Source organism: Typopeltis vanoorti, chromosome 23, assembly GCF_054136105.1.
Source record: "Typopeltis vanoorti isolate ZY-2024b chromosome 23, IOZ_Tvanoo_1.0, whole genome shotgun sequence".
Lineage (NCBI taxonomy): Eukaryota > Metazoa > Arthropoda > Arachnida > Uropygi > Thelyphonidae > Typopeltis > Typopeltis vanoorti.
In genome coordinates, this window is record NC_143571.1 from 46586083 (window position 1) to 46606910 (window position 20828).

At 34.8% G+C, this 20828-nt stretch overlaps 1 protein-coding gene across 1 annotated transcript in view; it reads left to right on the forward strand.

The window, feature by feature from the left end:
* The window catches only part of LOC150093819 (histone-lysine N-methyltransferase 2C-like), a 1065326-nt gene that overhangs the window by 358914 nt on the left and 685584 nt on the right, over positions 1-20828 (forward strand). Inside the window, exons 22-23 of the mRNA XM_090412524.1 lie at positions 3564-3728; positions 15888-16006. Coding sequence (XP_090268650.1) covers positions 3564-3728; positions 15888-16006 — 284 coding nt within the window. The remainder of the gene's footprint in view (positions 1-3563; positions 3729-15887; positions 16007-20828) is intronic.

Here is a 20828-nt window from a genome sequence, read left to right on the forward strand (position 1 = left end):
GTGATGTTAGCGAACATCAAAATGGGACAGTCAAGTAAGACTCATGCTTCTGGTTGCACAGAAGATTCTGCTAAAAAAGAAATGGAACAGTTTTTGAGTTATTTTAAAGGAGGACTCCATCATAAAGAAAAGTTCATCCTTCTTGGATATCAAAATAGCAGATGGGAAATGAATACTGTATATAAATCTTTTTGAAAATTTGGAGAAAAAGAACAAAGGCTTATAATACTGGTAAGCAGCTGCTAGATTTCTGTTCACAACATTGACTACTATTCATTATTAATACCATGTTTTAGCATACTCATATGCAGAACTTCACATTAGAGAAAAAGCACAAGAAATACAAAGAGTATGTTATTGTTGATAGGGATGACCTTTCTCATGAAGCAGTGTGAGCTGGTTCAGGAAACAATAATATACAGGAGATTTGAAATAGGAAATGATCACCATTTAGCTTTATTGGGAGGGGGGATAGAAATACACACGCACATACACACACAACATTTATAAAACCAAAAAGTTGCAGAGCTTTAGCTTTCAGAGGTGATCAGAGGTGATACACTTAAATATACAAACTTGATAATATTTGGTAATAATGTAAACATCATCACATTCCCAATTAGATCTGTTTCCTCAGAAGATGTACAGGATACTATGATAGTATTATACGAAAAGATGATTGCTAACTCGTGACTCGTGTAGAGAATTTTATTCCAAATTAGTCTATTGCCAAATCTTATATTTTAATCTTCTAAGGCATTTCTAACTGCATCAGTCTGCCTAGTTCTGGTCTTCCTCTAGATTTTTTTCTTGCCATCAGACATCTATTTTGCTAACATTTCCAATACAGTAATGGCTATACCAAATCATTAAGATGTTCTACGCTAATTTATCTCCTGTTTCACTAAAAATGTGCTTAAATAGAATGTTTTACTTGTTCTTTCTTCAGTGAGGATGCATTTGATGTTTTTTTGATTGGCTCCTGCCTATTTTCATAGACTTTTATCACTGATTTTGATACCACATTTTGTTACAGCAGTCACTCAATTTAATTATCTAATCTTACCAACTTGTACTGAATTTATTTAAGAGTTATAACATCATCTCCATAAAGTGAAGAGCTGAGATTAACATTATCTTCAAGTTTTGTATCAGTCTTAGCAGCACTTTATTTTCTAATGTGATCCATATAGATGATGATTAACAGCAATGGTAATGCACACGGATATCTGCATTACCATTCTGATGTAAAATGAGATATCATTTTATATCAAACCATCTTATGTCTTCTTTAATTCTAGCTGATGACTTGCAACTTGAACGTTGACTGCATATTGCTTGATACAACATCGCGATTACATACTATTATTGTAGTGTAAATACATATCCTTGTTTAGAAATCATGAGAGTAAAACTGCTTGCCTGAAAATGAAAATATCCTAACAACGTCTGTTTGGCCGGAACCCAGCTTGCGCTTTCCCATGTTTTTCTTCAGATAAAATGTATTTGAAACATAAGAGAAATGCCTCTTTAATTCTCATATATTCAGTTTCATTTTCCTTTTTCTAAATGGGTACTTTTAAAACTTATCTCCATATTTGAGCATTTCTTGTTGAATATCATCTAGTCCAGCTGCCTTTCCCCATTTTAGATTTTTGATGGCTTTTTCTACCTCAAGTATTGAAATGTACTGCTGATTACATATTCCTTTGAATATTTTCTGCTACTGTACTGTCAATCCTAGTTTTTTAACAGTCTATCAAAGTACACAAATCTCTCAGTTATCCAATCATAGTTGTGAGTAATTTATCAGTTGGATAGATGAGTTTGATAACTGGAAGTATAGTTACATGGTACCGATGAAATCATTAGATACTCTAATCCATTGAAGGATTAGTTAATTGAAGATTCATTCAATTCATCATTTGAAAATCAAATAATTGAGAGAGAGCACTGTAATTACTACAGATATATCCAGAATATCTTTTCTAAGTCTTTTTCAGTAGCATCCGGAACATTTTTCATCTTACTAATATTTATCTTATCAGTCCTTCCATCACTTTTGTTTTCCACATTGCTCACTTTCTTGCATTTTTTTTTTCTCTATTCTCTTGCAGTACATGCTGATTTACTTGCTAAGAACTTTTGCTATGCTGTCTTCTCTTTTTCTACTGCCTGAATCCACTCTGGGATTCCTGTTTTTCTAATTTTGCAGATATCACACGTCTCTCTGGGTCAGTTAATAATCTGTGCTTTTTGCACAGTTTGCTACTGAAGAATATATATTTTCTCAGCTGATAGAACATTTTAGGGATTAACTGAATATTTCATTTCAGCCAGACTAGTGTGTCAACTTTTTTTTAAAAATACCAGATTCATATCCACAAAACTAATAAAGGATTTGTGTGAGGTGTGTAGTTTAGGATTTTCAGAAATGTAATACTCTTGATACTTTTTCATGTTCTTGTTTTGAAGTCTTTAATATTTTATTTCTTGAAGCTGCTCATCTTTGATTCTTTATAAAACTTTCTTACAAACTTTACTGACTTTTTGAATGTAGCATTCATTTATATTATCCTGCTCTAAATTAAATGGTGATCACTTCTTATTTCAAATTGTCTATATCCTCTAGTGTTCTGAACCAGCTTGAACAGATTGTTATTAACAATATAGTCAGTGAGAATTTTCTAATTATGCCATGACTTCAATGGTATGGACTACAGTGTAAAGAATATTATGCTGGTGTATTGAGCAATGGTATGGAATGATAAATCATATTACCCTTTTCTAATTGGAATGGCAAAATATGAAAGTGTGGCCACTGCCTATGAAATGACTTATATCCCTGTGAAATTTGATGATAGAAATATATTGGGATGGAGCTGTTTCTCCTGGTATGAATTCTTTTTGAACTGATTTACAATGGTGAATACCAATGGATAATGCACTACATTCTAGTATTATAGTATAAGGTGTCCTTGGAACATAGTCTTGAGAATGATGCAGATAAATTTTGACTTGAATAGTTCCTTTCTCAGCTGATAGAACATCTTAGGGATTAACTGAACATTTCATTTCAGCCAGACTAGTGTATCCAATTTTTTTTTTTTTTTTAATACCAGATTCATATCCATAAAACTAATTAAGGATTTGTCTAAGGTGTGTAGTTTAGGATTTTCAGAAATGTAATACTCTTAATACTTTTTCATTACATTTCAATATAGTGTGTATAATCACTGTTATCAGTTTTTATTTGTGATTTTATCATTAAATGGAGAGATGTATGTTTGTGCATATATTTAAGGAATTCATTATGTCTAAGTAATCATTCCAACTGTGCAGTTTGATAATGGAGTGTTATGTTCTAGAGCTGTTTCACCTAGTATGAAATTGGACTTTTGGTTGTAGCCCATGGTGGTGTGGTGCATACAGTATTCCTTTTAGGTTTCTCTGAAATATAGTGATACTCTAATACTCATCTCAACATGTGCATAATAACTACTATCAGGGTGTATTTTTTTCTTAAGACTTATTTGATGTTATTACTTAAAATATATTTTTAGGTGTGTAATTTGCCTTACTTGTGGATCAAGATCACCTGGCTATTCGTGTAACTGGCAGAACAATTATACTCAGTGTGGTCCATGTGCAAGCCATATTATATGTCCTGTGTGCCAGCAAAACTATCAAGAAAATGAACTTGTAATACAATGTATTCAGTGTGATAGGTATGTAAATATAACATTAAATAATGATTAGAAATGTTTTTAAATTGCATGTTTTAATGTTTGTTCCTATTTTTTTTATTTATTTATTTTTATTTTTATAAAGCAATAATGAACTCTAGTTTTTGTGTTGTCTACCTAGAATACAAATCCAGTTATCAATTTATATTTCAAAAAAAAAAAAAATAAATAAAAATAAATAAATATCTATTTACAATTCATGAATATTAGAGTAGCACAAGTGTGAATGATGTCTATATTTGACAACGAACACCTTCAGACATGTGAATAGATGAATTCTGACATCATTCATCAACACTTTTTTTGTTTTGGACTGCCAGAATGCTTTCTAAAGGAAATAGTCACGCTAAATAGATTGATATGCTTAATCTTTAAAGAACATATTTTAATGTATGGTGAAGTATTGCTTTATCAGTAGAACACAGTTATTGTTAACAGAGTGCATTCTTTTAATTATTGTTGCTGTCATTACTGCAAATCAGAGTTTTCCTGGACTGACTGTAGGTTCTGCCCCTTTTCTTCCAGCCCTCACCTTCTTGTGTGCATCTCATTTCTAGGTATCCATTTGATCTTGAGTAAACTTTTTTTTTTGGGGGTGGGGGGGGGGGGGGGGGTGTCACTAAAGTTTTGAAAATAAAGTTGAACCACTACCAGATATGAATTGTAACCTCAGATTTTTAAATATTATTTCAGGTGAAAGTAAACAAATTTAATAACAAGAAAACTTTAGGAATGAGTGAGAAATTCGAAAGAAAATAATTGTCAAAGCAAAAGTAGATATAGAAAAAGAACTTCATGATGGGCTTGGAGTTTTAAAAGAAATAATTCATGTAAAGAAGAAATAATAAAAATGTTTCTGACTTTGTAATTCAAGTCCTCTTAGAAAATACAGAAAAACGGAAACAAATCAAAATTTTGGGCAGAAGAGAATGAGGTATCAGTTTAATGAAGAAAAGTGTAAAGTTATGAATTTTGAGATGAAAACAACAACCTTTGTACTATTATGTTTCAAGAAATTGATGAAGCTTGGGATATGGGTATTGGTGGATGAATTGAGGTTCAGAAGATATATATTTGGACATATATATATAATGGCTAACGTAGCTTACAGGATTACTTAGTTATAGCAGAATACACTAACATGCAGAGATAAGGAAGTTACCTTTTTCCATTATAAGGCTTTGATATTGCCACATAATAATAGTAATAAAACTATTATATACCACATAATAAAAAAAGACACATAAAAGTACATAGTAATCCAGTAAAAATGAATCAAATGTCATCAGTTATTTTCAAAAACAAATTTTCTCTCTGCTCCTGAAATCACCATTTCTCTCATTGTTATTATTATTATATGGGATATCTTCTAGGAGTCAGAAGACTCATTGTAGGAGACCCGCACTAACCTTTATACACACAATACCTATCATACCTCTCCTTAAACTCATTCACTGTCAGGGCACTTACAACTAATTCTGACAATCCATTCCACTCACTCACCACTCTCCAAGGAAGAAACTTATCCTTTCAAACCACATTCTTATACAACTTCCAGGGTTGACCTCTAGTACTTTCTCTGTTCTTTATTTATTCAACAATTTCCTTTGTGTCAATCTTACGGAATCACTTTAGTAACTTATCAGTTTCTCTCCTGTCCTCTTTTTTCTGCCTATCAACTAAATTTATCAATTCAAACCTTCAATCTGTGGAATGCCTCCTTCATAGGAGGCATTCCACAGACCTGTCACCAGCTTGGCCACACATTTCTGAATTCTCTCCTCCTCCTCCTGGTTCCCAAGAAACCCAGACAACCAAATCTGTGCACAGGAGTCAGGATGCTGCCAAATCATAGTCTTATAAAGAGTGATAATAACCTCTCCATCTTTACTTGTTAGTGTGTTTTTCAGTTCGCGTGGTTAGCCTAGTGGCTTTGCGCTTCGCAACCATATGCCTGGGGAAGGAGTGTCCTAGGTTCGATTCCTGTCAATGACGTGAGGAGCTTAAGGATCTTCCTCACCCCTAGCCAAGTTAACTGGTCTTGGGCATGGACAGCAGGGTTTTTTCCATCAGTTTATCTGGTGTTTTTCATCCCTCAAGCAGGCAGACTGGTCTGAGGACACACGGATTACAGTCATGAATACTGATCCAGCCATAGGTCTGATTTGTCAGCCTATGCTGGTTCCGGAGCCCGGATAAAATGGGGGGGGGGACTAGATGGTACCGTGAACTCCCGTAAAAAGGGGAAAACGCAGTATCATCACATGAAATTTATTTTTTAATGTCCAAGTAAAACCTGGGCATTAAACACAGGGTTTTTCAATGTCCAAGTAAAACTATTTTACTGTCTTTTGCAATATGCCCTCTGAACTTCAACTCTCTGTTCTCCATAATCCCTAAAGTCCCTGACTCATCAATTTCCTGCAACCCAGTACCATCAGTGTGTGATGGACAGTATGTAACCGTTTCACCCTGAAGTACATAACCTAACATTTTGTGACATTAAATTGACAAACATTATCCACTTACTTTCACTGTTAAAAAAAAGTTTGGCTCATTGAAATCCTCCTCATTATCTTCTGGTTATCTCCCCATTATCACTAACATCACTAAAAAGTATCTTTCCCAGATATTTGAAGTTTTTCACTTCTTGTCAAATCTTGCCCACTTAGTCCAATATGATAAATGTTTACATTTCTGTATGACTTAAAACCATGTCTCACCCTTCTTGCCATTAATATATAAGCTATTGTGTAACTGTGTTCTGTTCAGTCTGTCCAATTTCTTCTGTAATTCTTTTTCTGAATGTACCGAAATCACCACATCGTCTGCAAACATAGTTGATTTTCCTTTCTGGTCATCAACTGTATCTAGGACACTATTCATCACCACACTGAACAGTAGTGGAGATAAGGCGCTGCTGTTCAGTGTGGTGAACAGCAGTGGTGAAGTGATTAGGCACTTTCTTGTTGCAGTCCATTTTAAGTGTAAACCACTCCAAATTACCAAATTTAGTCCTTACACAGCTCTTAGACTTAATTAGTTATTCACATTTAATGTGACTTTGATGATGTATGTTCACTCCCATACCTCATAGAGTTTGGGGAGTGAAGACTTCTGCTAAAAGAAGTGATAAGGTCGCAGAATCCCTTTCCACATAGAGTTAGTAAGATGATCACAAATATCCATGTCCATGGTGGGATTTGAACTTGCAGCCTCTTAACTGGAAAGCGCATACTCTAACCACTCAGCCAACAAGGCTGGCTTAGACTTAACATACATGTTCTTTATCATGACTATCTCTTTTTCTTCTATGCCTTTTCTAAACTTTCTCAGACTTTTTCCTGTTAAACCCAATCAAAGGCTTTTCCAAATTTCGAGTGTCTTTGCAACATTTCTCTTACAACAAAATTCATCAACAGTTGATCACCCTTTTCTAAAACCAAACTGCTCTTCTCTAAGACCTTCCTCTATTTTATCTCTTATTTTTGTTGCTATTATCCTTTCATAAATCTTTGCACAGTGACACAGTAATATTATTCCTCTATAGTTACTACATTCTCTTCTCGAATCTCCTTTATATATTGGAACTATAATCCCCTTGTGCAATCATCAGGTGCCACCTTCTTTCTCCAAATCAGTTTGCATAACCATTTCAATCTTGTATTGTCATAATCTCTGAATTGTTCAGCAATAAACTATTTAATCTAGGGGTCTTTCCATATTATCACTGTATTCATTTCAGTTTATTTCACTGTGGCTTTCATCTTTGTTTTGCAGATCTCAAAAATAATGATGCCACATTATATCAATCCCTCCTCTATAAATATGGCAAGAGGGGGGGGCTCATTATTTCTTCTTCTGTTCTTCTTTAGTCCATATAACATTTTTTAGTTCTCATTAATATCTTCTTCCAATTTATGCATAAATTCAATCCATCCTTTTATCTTTTCCTCTCTTTTTTTGCATGACTCTTTTTCTGATTATAAACAAGTCTATCATCACTTGATCTAGTGTTCATAAACCTCCAAGAAGCTTTATATTTTAACTTCACTTTCTTTAACTCTCATTCCACCAGCATGTTTCTCTTCCTTTTCTGAATCCACTTTTTCCCACACACCTTTTCTGATGTTCCTACCATTAGATCTCAAAATTTTTCTCGTTCTTCATGTACATTATCTGTAGTTACCTCATGGGCGTTGGACATAATCTGAGACTAAAATTCTTGCTTTCTTTCAGACTCTTTGAACGTCCATAGGTTCAGCTTTCTATCACTCCCCCCCCCTGCCATATTTATCTTTTGCATTCACCTTAAAAGCAGCTATAAGAAACATATGTAAAGCAACTGAAAGCACTTTGAATATCCATGACTACCTTACTCCATTCTTTATCAAGGATGAAATAATCAGGTACTGATTTTTGCTCTCCATCCCAACTATATCTTGTAATTCTGTGTCTTTGTCTTTTCCGAAACAAACAGTTTCCAATTTTGAGATTGTTTCTGATGTAAAAATCTAATAATCTTTCTTTCATACCTGGTCCACATGACCTATAGCATGTTAGTGCTGTGTGTGGGCAAGATGAATAGAAGAAAGGAAGAATCTGTCTAGCTTCTTGAACAGCTGAGGAATGTAATCTCTGGGGAAGATAGAGTGGGTGAGATTGCTCCAAAGGACAGAAGTAGATGGAATGAAAGAGGAGGCAGTGAAGTTAGTTTGGTAAGTTTCAAGGTGGATTATAAAAAGGTGTTGTTAGCAGTGGCTCTTGTTTTAATAATTTGGGAGGAGAGTGGGAGAATAATAGTGACCAATTCAGTTGAATTGGCCCCATCATCAGAAAAGACACAGCAAGAATAAGTGAAGCAGAAATAGGAAGAAGGTACTTAACAGTGTTAGAAGAGAAACTTAAAAGTGTGAACAAAGAAGAAAATTCAAATCTAAGAGTGAAGTGAGTAATGAAAGTGATAGAAGATGCAGTTGAAGAAACAGTACCAGAAGAAGTGAAGATCAAGAAGAAGTGGATTAGACAAGAAACACTGAAGTTAGTACAGGAGAAAAGAATGTTGAAGATAAGAAGGGATACATCAGAACAAATAGAGGAGCAGTATAGAAGAAAGTGTAATGAGGTGAAAAAAAGCAGTCAGAATGGATAAGATTAAATGCTTAGAAGCCCAATGCAATAATATAGAACAGCACTATGGAGAGCATAAAACTAGAGAAGTGTACAAAATGATTAGAACCATTAATAGCAGGTGGCAACCAAAACAGACCACAATTAAAGATGAAGAAGGCAAAGTATTGTTGAGTAAAGATAAAATTGTACAGTGGTGGACAAGATACTGTAGTGAGTTATATGAAGAAAAACTAGATTTAGATAGCGTAGGGACACTGATTGAAGAATTGAAGCTGATATCACCACCAGGTAATGAATATGATGTAGACATTTTAAGAGGAGAGGTAGAAAAAGCAATAGGATGGCTAAAATACAACAAGAGTCCCGGTAATGATGACATCACTGGAGAAATTATCAAATGTGGCGAAAGTATGGTTACAGAAATGCACCACCTTTGTAATATGGTATGGAAAGAAGAGAAAATGCCAGACGAGTGGATGAAATCGATATTAGTGACATTATACAAGAAAGGAAATAAGCTAGAATGTAAAAATTATAGAACAGTTGCTTTGAGGAGTCACCTTTGTAAGGTGATGATGATGATATTGACAGAAAGATTGAGAAAACAATTGGAAGTATGCCTTACAGACGAGCAAGCAGGATTTTGGAAAGATAGAAGTACAATTCAACAGATTTTGACAATGTGGTTAATAGCAAAGAAAGCTAGGAGAAAAAACAAAAACATATATACCTGCTTTGTTGACTTTCAGAAGGCATTTGACAGTATCGACCAGAAAGTGAGATTAGCTGTGCTAGAATCCTATGGAATTGATGGAAAACTAATAACTATAGTAAGATATGTTTACAAGAATGCAGTTGCAGCAGTTAGAATAGGTGGTGATTTGGAGAAATGGTTTAGAACAAGCAGAGGTACTAGACAGGGTGACCTAATATCACCAAGCATTTTCATCACACATTTAGAAAGAGCAATGGATAAAATGAAGGAAGGTGCAAAAGGAATATTGGTGCATGGGATAACAATTTGTGATTTGCAGATGACATTGTTATTATGGAAGAAGAAGAAAGATAACTACAAAAAACATTGAAACTGTTAAATGAGGAAGGAAAGAGATTTGGACTTGTTATGAACTTGGAAAAAACAAAGACAATGGCATTTGGTGAGAAGAACATGAAACAAAAGATACAAGTGGGTGGAATTGATATAGAAAATGTAGAACAGCTCACATATTTGGGAAGTAAAATGACATGTGATTTGGACTGTAGAAAAGAAATAAAGATCAGGATTGCAAAGGGAAGAATAAATCTGAATGCCTTGGATAACATCTGGAAAAGTAAAGTGATCAGCCTGCAAACAAAACTGAGAGTGCTGGAAATATGAACCTTTAGTGGTGTACTGTGTGGATCTGAAACGTGGATAATAAATAAGGAATCAAGAAAAATAATTTTGGCATTTGAAAGAACTTGTTACAGGAAGATTCTAAGATAGGATAGGTACAGAAAATCACAAATGAAGAGCTCTATCGGAAGATACAACCAAAGGAGAATTTAATGCAGAAGATTATAAAACGGAAGCTGCAATTATTTGGACACATCTGCAGAATGAGTGAGGACTGGAAGATAAAGACATTCATGTTAGGTATTATGGATGGTGTAAACATGTAGACCATACAGAGAATGGATAGACGACATAAAGGACTGGTGTGGAATGGATGTACAAAAACTGCAACACTGTGCACTGGACAAAGGAAGGTGGAAGAAGATAGTGAAGGAGGCATCGGACACCAACGGACAGTGAGCCCAGTTCGTAATGACGGTGATGAATTCAGTTGAGCACTGCCCATGAAAGTATCTGCAGAAGAGGCAAGGCAGAAACTGAATGTCTGTGATAGAGAGGAATTGAAGTGGGTATGTGAGAGAGTGGCTGGATTGCTCTCTTCTGGACAGAATCGAGCAATCTTAGAGAGGATTTTGGTGCACCATCCCAAATATGGGACAATACTCCATGACTTGTCGGATTTGGGCTTTGTATAGAGTTAGCAGTCGGTGAAGTAGTGTCTTGTGTAAATAAAGTACACCAAGTTTTTTTGGCCATTTCAGAAGCTATAGTTGCAATGTGATTGTGCCAGGAAAGATCTTGCAGGTTAGTCCAAGAAGAGAAATCTGATTGTGCTTGGATATCACAGTGTTACTGAAGGTAAGGGGGCAAAGCATTCGAGTTCTTTCTTGCAAGTAAGATCAGACAGGACTATGTTTTGGTGGCATTGAAGCTTACAAGGTTGTCCTTGTCCCACTGAGATATCACTAAGAGATCTGAGTTCATGTTGCTAGTCATGGTGGATCTTGAGAATTCTAATATTTGAGCATTGGAAGGTTTGTCGAATGAAAAGGATGAATGGAGCCTACTGTTGTCAGCAAAGCTATGAATAGGATGGGAGTCTTAGAGAGCAGGTTATTTATATGCAAAAGGAAGAAAGTTGGTGAAAGAACAGAACCCTGGGATACCTCTGCATTGGCAGAGAAATCTGAGGAGAGTAAACCATCCACCATGACACATAATGAGCGATCAATGAGAAAGTTGACGATCTAATTTCAGAGTGAGGAAGGTAGACCATACGATGGCAGTTTATTAGGACCCTGTGCCAAACCCGACCAAAGCCATTGAAATGATGAGGACAATCACATGAGTGAGTTTCTCCAAATTTCTGTGGCTTGAATCTAGAGATGAGTGATGTAAGCAAGAAGACCAGCTGTAGATCGTGAGTGGTGAAATCCATACAGCTGGTCACTGATTAGTTGGTGGGACTCTAGGTGGTTCAAGATTTGGTTGTTGATACCTTCTCCATAGTTTTAGAGAGAACAATAGTGACAGCAATTGGACGGTAGTTCATTGGTTCACTTTTATCACCTTTCTTTGGGATGGGTTCGATGTGGACCTGTTTCTATATTGTAGGGTAGATGCTGGTTGAATAGGATAGATTGAAGAGGTGACACAGGATAGGTGTTAGTTCTCGGGCACAATTTTTTAGCACAATAAGTGCTAAATATAATCTTTGGATTTCTTTTTGTCAGAAGACTATGGGCAACATGAAGTGAGTCATTCTTGGTAGATTTGGGTGAACTTTGTCCTGGTCTTCAATACAGGAATTGGAAGAAAAAAGTGTTGCCTTATCTTTAGGTGAGGTAACTACAGCACCATCTAGATGTGGAGTGGTGGAAACCTTGGCGGGCAGAAGTTGTGCCCAGTAGCCTTGGCAAGGGACCAGAAGGAGCAACTGCCATTTGGGCAAGAGGAGAGTTTGCAGCATTTGGCCCTTTCAAAGTCTCACTTGGATTTGGTGATTATTCTGTTTACAGCTGTTGTGAGCTGCAGAGTGGGCAGCTGGAGTTTTGGTCTTGAGCCATTCGTGGTAAGCAGAGGATTTTTCTTTTACAGCATTGGCACAATTCTTTGAGAACCAAGGCTTGGCCAATGGCTGAGAGTTTGGAGTGGAGATGATTTCTGTTATTCACTCTGAGTAGGTGTTTGAATCAGAAGAGCTGAAGCAGTAGTCACACTGGGAAGGAGGAATAGAAGTCACGGAGGTCCTCCCGGTTGGCACCATTTTAATGCCAAAGTACACGAAACTCTGAACTGGTGGATGAAGGTAGTTCTGTTGTAAAAGAGACTTGTATGTGGTTTGAGTTACCAAGAGGAGAACCAACAACCACAGTATACCTGGAAGGGGAGCTTGTCAGGAAGAGGTCAGGTGTGTCGGCAGTTTGAAGGGTGGGGGGGGGGGGGTGTTCAGGTATTCAGATGGGAGGACTGATCATCTGGTCATTGTTGATGGCAAAAGACTTCAGTGTCCCTACCTGCTTATTCATTGAAATTGGAGCAGGGGAACCAATGTGAGTTATGGATATTGAAGGACCCTCCCTCCCCAGAAGTATTACCTCGCTATTCGACTGCAGAAAGTCGAGCTTTAGAGAGAGAGAGAGAGAGATAGTTGAATATATAGAGAAGATAAGGCTCTAAAATGTAAAAAATCTAATTATTACTAAAGCCGACAAAGGTCAAGTAGTTTTAATTCATGATAAGAATAATTATTTTAGAAAATTAGTCTTCTACTTCAAGATCATTCTACATACAGAAGCATTGCAATTATAGATCAATAAACTTAATAATAATAATCTTCTAGATGAAGTTTATTTTTGTGATGATGAAACAGTAAAGAAGCTAAAAGTTCATCATGCTTTTGTTCCAAGACTGCCTTCCTAAATTGCATAGAGAAGATGTGCCATTAAGACCTATTGATAACTGTATAGAATGTCCTACATATAAGATTTCAAAATATTTATCTAATCTTCTTTCTTACAAAGAAATTCTGCTTCCTTCATAAAAACCTCAGCAGATTTTAAGAATAAAATTTCAGAATTATCCTGTCTGTAAGTGGTTGTAAGATTGTATTTCTTTAGGATTTTTGTTAATTTTTTGGATGTGATGAGGTTGTTGATCTATAATATCTTTTTATGCTATTTATGTGTTGCATAAATAGCAGAATGCTATTTATGCAACACATCTTCAAAAATGTGTAAAATATTGCAGACCAATGACACATGTGTAGACCTTCTCCAGTACAACCTAGGTTTTAATCTACCACTGTGTGGAATAAATGATTATAATGGTCCAAGAGCTGAGATTGTTCTGAATACCACAACATTCTGTGATTAATTCTAAGACTGCTACATCATTGTGGCATTGATTTTTTTTCCCATTATAACAGTAAACCTCAGTGTTATAATGGGAAATCTTTAAACATGTTATGCCATGAACTTTTCCAGTTGGGTATTAAGAATTAAACTTTGTTTAATAACGTACTAAAGTTCCAAGGACACCCTAACAAGAAGATCTTGAGTGGAGAATTGCATATGGTCACCTTCCTGTAAATGCCATCAAATGGAAATACTAATATTGGAGATCCACTTTGTGACATCTGTTACAGATTAGAAACAGTAGCACATGCATTCTACAACTGTCCTCTTACCCTGCATATTTGGAATAAATTATGTAATGTGTTGGATATTCTATTACTTAACAGAACAGTTCCCCCCCCCCCCCCCCCCCAATACTCCACTCCTTCCATAGAAAGAGAATTTTTATTTTTTATAATTAATGAGTTAAACTATCATTTATGGAAAGGTAGAAAACATGGATTTCAAAACCTACAATATTGCATTATGGAATATTGTAGGAATATTAAGCATGAATGTTACTTAATGCACAGTTATGTATTTTGGGCTAAACAGATTATGAGGTCAACGAAGATTTGTTACTAGACATTTTATAGAAGCATGCGTGTAGTGTATACTAACATAAAGATACTTTAAAAAAGGAATATTGTAAAATATTCCTTTTTTAAAGTATCTTTAAAAAAGATACTTTCAGATACTTTTTTAATCACCTGTCAGATACTTTTTTAAAGTATCTGACAGGTGATTTAACACAAGTAAAGGAATTTAGAATTCATTTACAACTCTTATATATTTCACTCACTGTAATATGATCATCATTCAGGAAGAGAGCAAAAGAATTGGTTACAATAATGGAATAAAGTGAACTGGCATAATGACAAGAATTATAAAACTGGAGGAAAAGTCAATTAAAAAACTTTATTAGCATAGAATTGTCACCTAAAAGGTCAATAATTTAAACTTTAATATGTTATAATAGCTATCATACATGTTGAGCATAATTTGAAGTATGCAGATAGCCAATTTAAACACCATTATATTTTCTTGTTACAATGATAGAATGCTAAATAATGCTGATATCCTTTCTATTTTAGTGATTAAACTCAAGCAATTCCCATTTCATGGAAGTACCCACTCACTCGTTTAGTGAGAGGGTTTAATTTGTTACTGATACTACAATAAAAAGTGAGAGCTCAATATTATTTAGTTGAATGGTTGAGTTTTCCTTTCCAGATTGTGTAAATGCAAAGATGCCAAATTAGAATTTTTTTTTAAAATAATGATAATAATAATAATTTAAGATTATTTGGTTTTAAATTTAAGGAATCGAAAACTACAAAAATTCATATAAACCATATCTCTTAAAAAATAAAAACTCATTTTGAATAAAAAAAAAAAAAAAAGAGAAACAGCCTACAGAACAAATTAAAGAAGAAGAAACAAGGAGGGATCATTTAATTATAAAATTTGTGGCATCATTACAAAGAACAACAACAACAACAAAAAAATTAGATTCATTAATGTTAGTATGCAATGGATTCTCATTAATTATTTAGTTGCTTTCATGTCTATTTGTAATAAGGTATGCTGGAATTGAGTAGTGACAGGTGATAAATTCCATGGTATTTCAGAAACTTATGTTTGGCTATTGATCAAAATAGGATTTGTAGCTTGATAAGAGGTGTTCAGATCTTGCGATCGAGAGAGAGAGAGAGAGAGGAGCTTTGTGTGTGTGTGTGTGTGTGCGTGTGTGCGTGTGTGCGCGCGTTTGTGTTATTCTCTTTTCTAATTTTTTGGTTGTTCATACTTGTAAAACAGCTTTATAATATTTTATATGTGGATCATAACCAGAAACTGAAGTTTTGATAATTTGTTCTGGTTAATACAACTTCAGACATTATCTCTTGGTGTGGAAATTATGCCTAAATAATTTCACACCAAGAAAATTTTTGCACTCTGTGTGTTTATTTGTTTTTGTTTCTTGCATATGATGATGATAGTCTGATGTAAAAAAAAAAAAAAAAAAAAAGGTAAATCATTAGTGTTAAATTTGGCAGTTATTGACTTGGATTTTTTAAAAATTTTATTTTTATATTTTTTTGTGTATGTATTCACCAGAAGTCTTATAAAGAGGGAAGAAGTTAATCATATCAAATAACTATAAATTGTTGTTTCTTTCTTCTAATAAACTGTTTCCTATCTCCATCATTAAACTATGGATCTATCATACAGTTTGTGTCTAACTACATGTATGTAATTTTTCATTATCGATTGCAGATGGTTACATGCCCAATGTGATCAGATGACTTCTGAAGAGGATGCTGAAAAGTGCACAGAATATGGATACCATTGTGTTATCTGCAGGCCTAAAGATGAGCTCCCACCACACCTTTTACGTAAGTGGATATCCTTAAAAGTAAAAAGAACTCTCATGTATATGTCTAAAGTTTACACCATAATAAATAATATCTGCATGCTAAGTTTGAGCATGAAATGTTAAAAAATGCAATAAATAAAAATTTATTGCGTTCTTCACATTTTTACCCAATAAATCAAGGGAAATGCATGGAAAATTTTCTTCACTCAATTCCTATGTTAGTTCTTTTACCACACTTTACCATAAGCAAGTGCATTGTAATAACAGTCTAAAAAAAAAAAAAAAAAAACACTTACCCCCAAATTATTAACTGCTTCTATGATATATATATATACAGGCATACTCTGAAGTTACACGGTAGGTGGGACCGACAAAAAGCGTGCAAGTCGAATTCACGTAACTTGGGGTATAATTTTGCATGTAATTTATATAAACAAACATAACAAAAATCCAGAAGGCATTGATGACCAGGTGAGGTCATCAATGCCTTGTAAAGAGTCAAATGTTTTCTATATTCTTACATATCAACATTTGACTTAATATGTCTGTTATTCTTTGAGTTGTATTTGTAATTTTTGTTTTGTAAACTTTGAACTTCAACTTTTATCCACTTTAAGTTCAAGATTCCTAGTGTCATCAGTTTCTCATAGCAGTTATTCCCATGCCACTGGAAATTGATTTCATGATGGCAAAGTTCATAAATTTACACTTATTAACATTGAATCGACAGCTATTTATTATTCACTGACATTTCCATCCTATTCAAATCATTCTGTAAGCACTGTATATCATTTGCATCCCTGATTGCCCTGCATTTCTTTATATGGACCACTTTGAACAACATATTTTTGACAACATCAACAGAAAACAATTGAACATCTCCATTAATGTACTGATTGAACAACAGTGGTTCAAGAACTGATCCCTGAGGATACACCATTGGTCACGTTAACTACACACACACACACTTATCCAAGTGAATAGTTTTTTCCTAGTTCCATATTCTCCAGTTTATGCAACAGTCTTTCTTGCCCATAACATTATTATAAAATATGAGCAAATTGCTAAAACATGACCACCCTTTAGTAAACCCATGCTCTTCTTTTCAAAATATAGCTTGTTTGTCAACCCATGCTCTTCCTTTCAAAATATAGCTTGCTTGTCAACCCATTTCTGCATACAGGCTCTTACCAACTACTCCAAAATCATCACTACCACTCCAGATATACTGAAAGGTTGGTGGTTAGACACATCGGATTTTTTGTGCGACCTTTGTACAAAAGAACTATCATACATACATTCCATTCCTGTAGTATCTTTCTTCAGCTAAGACTCAAGTGATTCAAACATGTCAAGGACGTAGCCAGTTCGGCTGAACATGCTGATATCTCATTTGTCCCTATTGCCAAATTTTTTCTAGGTTTTGCAACAGCTCTTGAACCTCACTCTCATGAATCCCTATCTCTTTTTCTTCTGATGTAGTTGTAGCACAGTGCACCATGTTACATACACCTGGTTGTTAGGTCTTAGTGAAGTAAGCACTTGTTATTTGAACAATCTCATCAGCTTTTGATGAGATTGTTCAAATACGATGACACATGGTACCATCTGCATTCAGTAAAGTTATTCTTCCACATTCATTCTTTCTTTTACTCACAGCATGATAAAATTATGTTTAGCATGCACAGTGAATTTCTTTCTATACTCCAATTTAACTTTTTGTCCAATATTTGTAAGTTTTTTTTGCTTATACTTCATATATTTCATAATTCCTCTCACTCTTATTCTCATGATATTCCTTTCACTCATATTCTTCTGATGAATCTGTTGTTTAATAAGGCTGCACATACATTTCTCTCTGTTTATTCTTTGAATTCTTGGGATGTATTCAGATATGACCTCAATTATGCAACTTTTCAAAGCTTCCCATGTATTGTGATATCTTTCCCATTCAGTAAGTGATCATGGGTCCAAAGGTCATATTCTCCTAAGTTTTATTATAATTTCCAGCTTTATAATTGACATGTAACCTGTCCTAATTGCAACATCCATGAAAGTAGCAAATTATATGGATGTTCCAATTTGGAGAGGGTTCTGGACAGTATGATTTCTTTCCAATTAGGAAAGAAATCATACTGTCAGTAGCATGATCACCAATCATGTCACCAATTGATCAAAAGTAACATTCTTAACTGATACTGTTTCTGATTCTATGATCGGATCTGACATTCTTTGATCTTGAGCTCCTTCTTTCATATGCTACAGAATAAAAAAAAAAGTTGATCATTATAGGTAGACCAATAATTATGTAGATTATCTCTGATTAAGCAGCAACATTATTCGTTATATGGCAAGGTTTTCTAAACTGAATTTAGGGAAATATACTTAACCCATTTTCCCTTGCTCCATAACTTTGAAACAAAAGAAATCACAAGAAATAAAAGAAATTTGTGAAAAACATAGCGAAGAAAGGAAATCCCGAAAAATAAAAGAAATCACAGTAAATAACACAACAAAAAAAAAAAAAAAAAAGGCTATTCCAAGAAACACAACAGTGGAAATTGCCAGGGAGAGAACAAAAGAAATCATGGAAAATCACACTAAAGAATCACAAAAACAGCAAAGGAAATTGCAAAAAACATATTACAGGAAATTGTTAAAAATATAATAAAAGAAATCGTAATAAATAAATTGCTGGAAACTGGTCAATGGAAATCATGGAATATACGTATATAAAAAAAAAAGCACAAGAACAGAATCCCAGAAAGAACCAAGGAGATTGTGGGTAATTATGTATTGATGGAACACAAAAGTTTGGCAGGGTCAGTGTGTAAAGTGTACAAAATGACAACATGAAAAGGTAAAAATGCAAACAGTAATGGGAGAAAAAGGAAAAGAACTAGAAGAATATGAAATTATAAAAATGAAAATCTTGAATTAATGTTTACATTTTTGAAGTGCTTAAGGGTCATAGTTGTATAACCGGGAGGAGTCCTCCATGTAGCATTTTAAAGAATGCAGAGAACCAACAGGACTTCTGACCTAATGTCCAATCCTCACCTTCTTGTAGTGTACCCTGTTAGGTATTTAGCTGGATACCGAATGAATGAGAATTGGTTGACAATTTGAGATTTAGCCGACCAAGTTGTATTCTTATTGGCTTAAATCCACAATGCAAAATGATTGTACAACATGGCAGAATTTTATGTCGGCTGGGGCGTCACCTGGTTAAACAAGATCCCTGTTGATTTCGCCAGGGAACCAGGGTGAACAAGAAAAATCAGGTACTGGAATGAATTCTGCACCACATCCTAAGTCAACATCAGCAGAGTTCAATATTAGTACTATCAACATAAGAAGCATCAATGGGAAAAAAAATATAACTAGAAAAAGAATTGGATAAGTACCAGATTAGGCATAACTCAAATAAAGAAGACAAAACAGGTAAGATATTTCTATGCAACAAATACAAAATGTTATATTCATGCAATAACAATCTGGTAAAAGAAGGAGTAGCTATAGTATTCAACACTAAATACGAGGATAATCTTCTTGAATGGCATTCACTATCAAGAAGAATGATGTCAGCAAATTTCAGAATGGGGAACTGGACAGTGAGAATTATTTGTGCCTACTAAGGAAGAAATGGAGGAATATTTCTAGGTATTAAAAAAGGCAGCTGGCACAATGAAAAAGGAAAAGTTGGTCCTTGTTCTGGCAAGAGAAAATCTATACAAATGTTCTGGGAAAATGTCTCTGTAATTTGTGAGGGTATCTCACAAATTACAGAAATACCCTCAGATTACTGAGGGTATCTCTGTAATTTGTTACAGAGATACCCTCAGTAATACTCAAATTGCCAGACAAGATCAAATCTCTTTGCTTGGACTGACATTTAGTTCGTCTTTTTTGGTATAAACACATCACATCAGTAGCCTTGTTAGCATCCAAGAAACTTGGCATTCTCTTTTGTTCAAGAGCCTGTTTTATACCCAACCAACTCTTCGCTATATACAAATCCCAAATCTGTCCATGTTTAGAATACTGCTCACAAGTTTGGAGTGGTGCACCTAAAACTTCCCTTAAAATTCTTGACACCATCCAGAGGCATGCAATTAGGATCATAGACAATATCTCTCTTACAGACTCTCTTCAACCTATGTCTCACATGCACAGTGTTTCAGTACAATGCATATTCTACAGGTCACCACTCCATCATTCCTCCACTTTCTATTGTACCTGTTAATACAAGAGCTACAGCTGCCCAGCACTGCTTTACTGTTCAACTGCAAACACACTGAACCTCCTTCTTTTTATCTTCTTTTATTCCATTCACCTCTGCCCCCTAGAGCAGCTTTCCTTAAGTATTTCCAAACAACTACAACCTGCAACTTTTCAAGAAAAATCAATAAACTTCTATCTCACTTCTCATCTTCACCCAACTCATATTAGTGATGTGCCTGTAGGTAGGTCCCTTAGCCTCTTGTATATGGGATCAACATATATATATATATATATATGTTAAAGGGGTACGTAAAAGGGTGCTTAAGGTATGTAATAAGAAAGGTATGTAAAAGGGGTGCTTAAGGGTCAAAGCTCTATAACTGAGAGGAGACCTCCACATAGCCTTTAAAGGAATGCAGAGAGCTGACCAGGGCTTCTGACCTAATGTTCATTCCTCACCTTCTCGTGGTGCACCCTGTTGGGTATCTACTTGGATACTGAACGAACAAGGATGGGCTGGCAATTTGGGATTTAGCCGACCAAATCGTATTCTTATTGGTTAAACCAAAATAAAAAATGATGGTACAACATGACAAAATTTCATGCCGGCTGGGGCT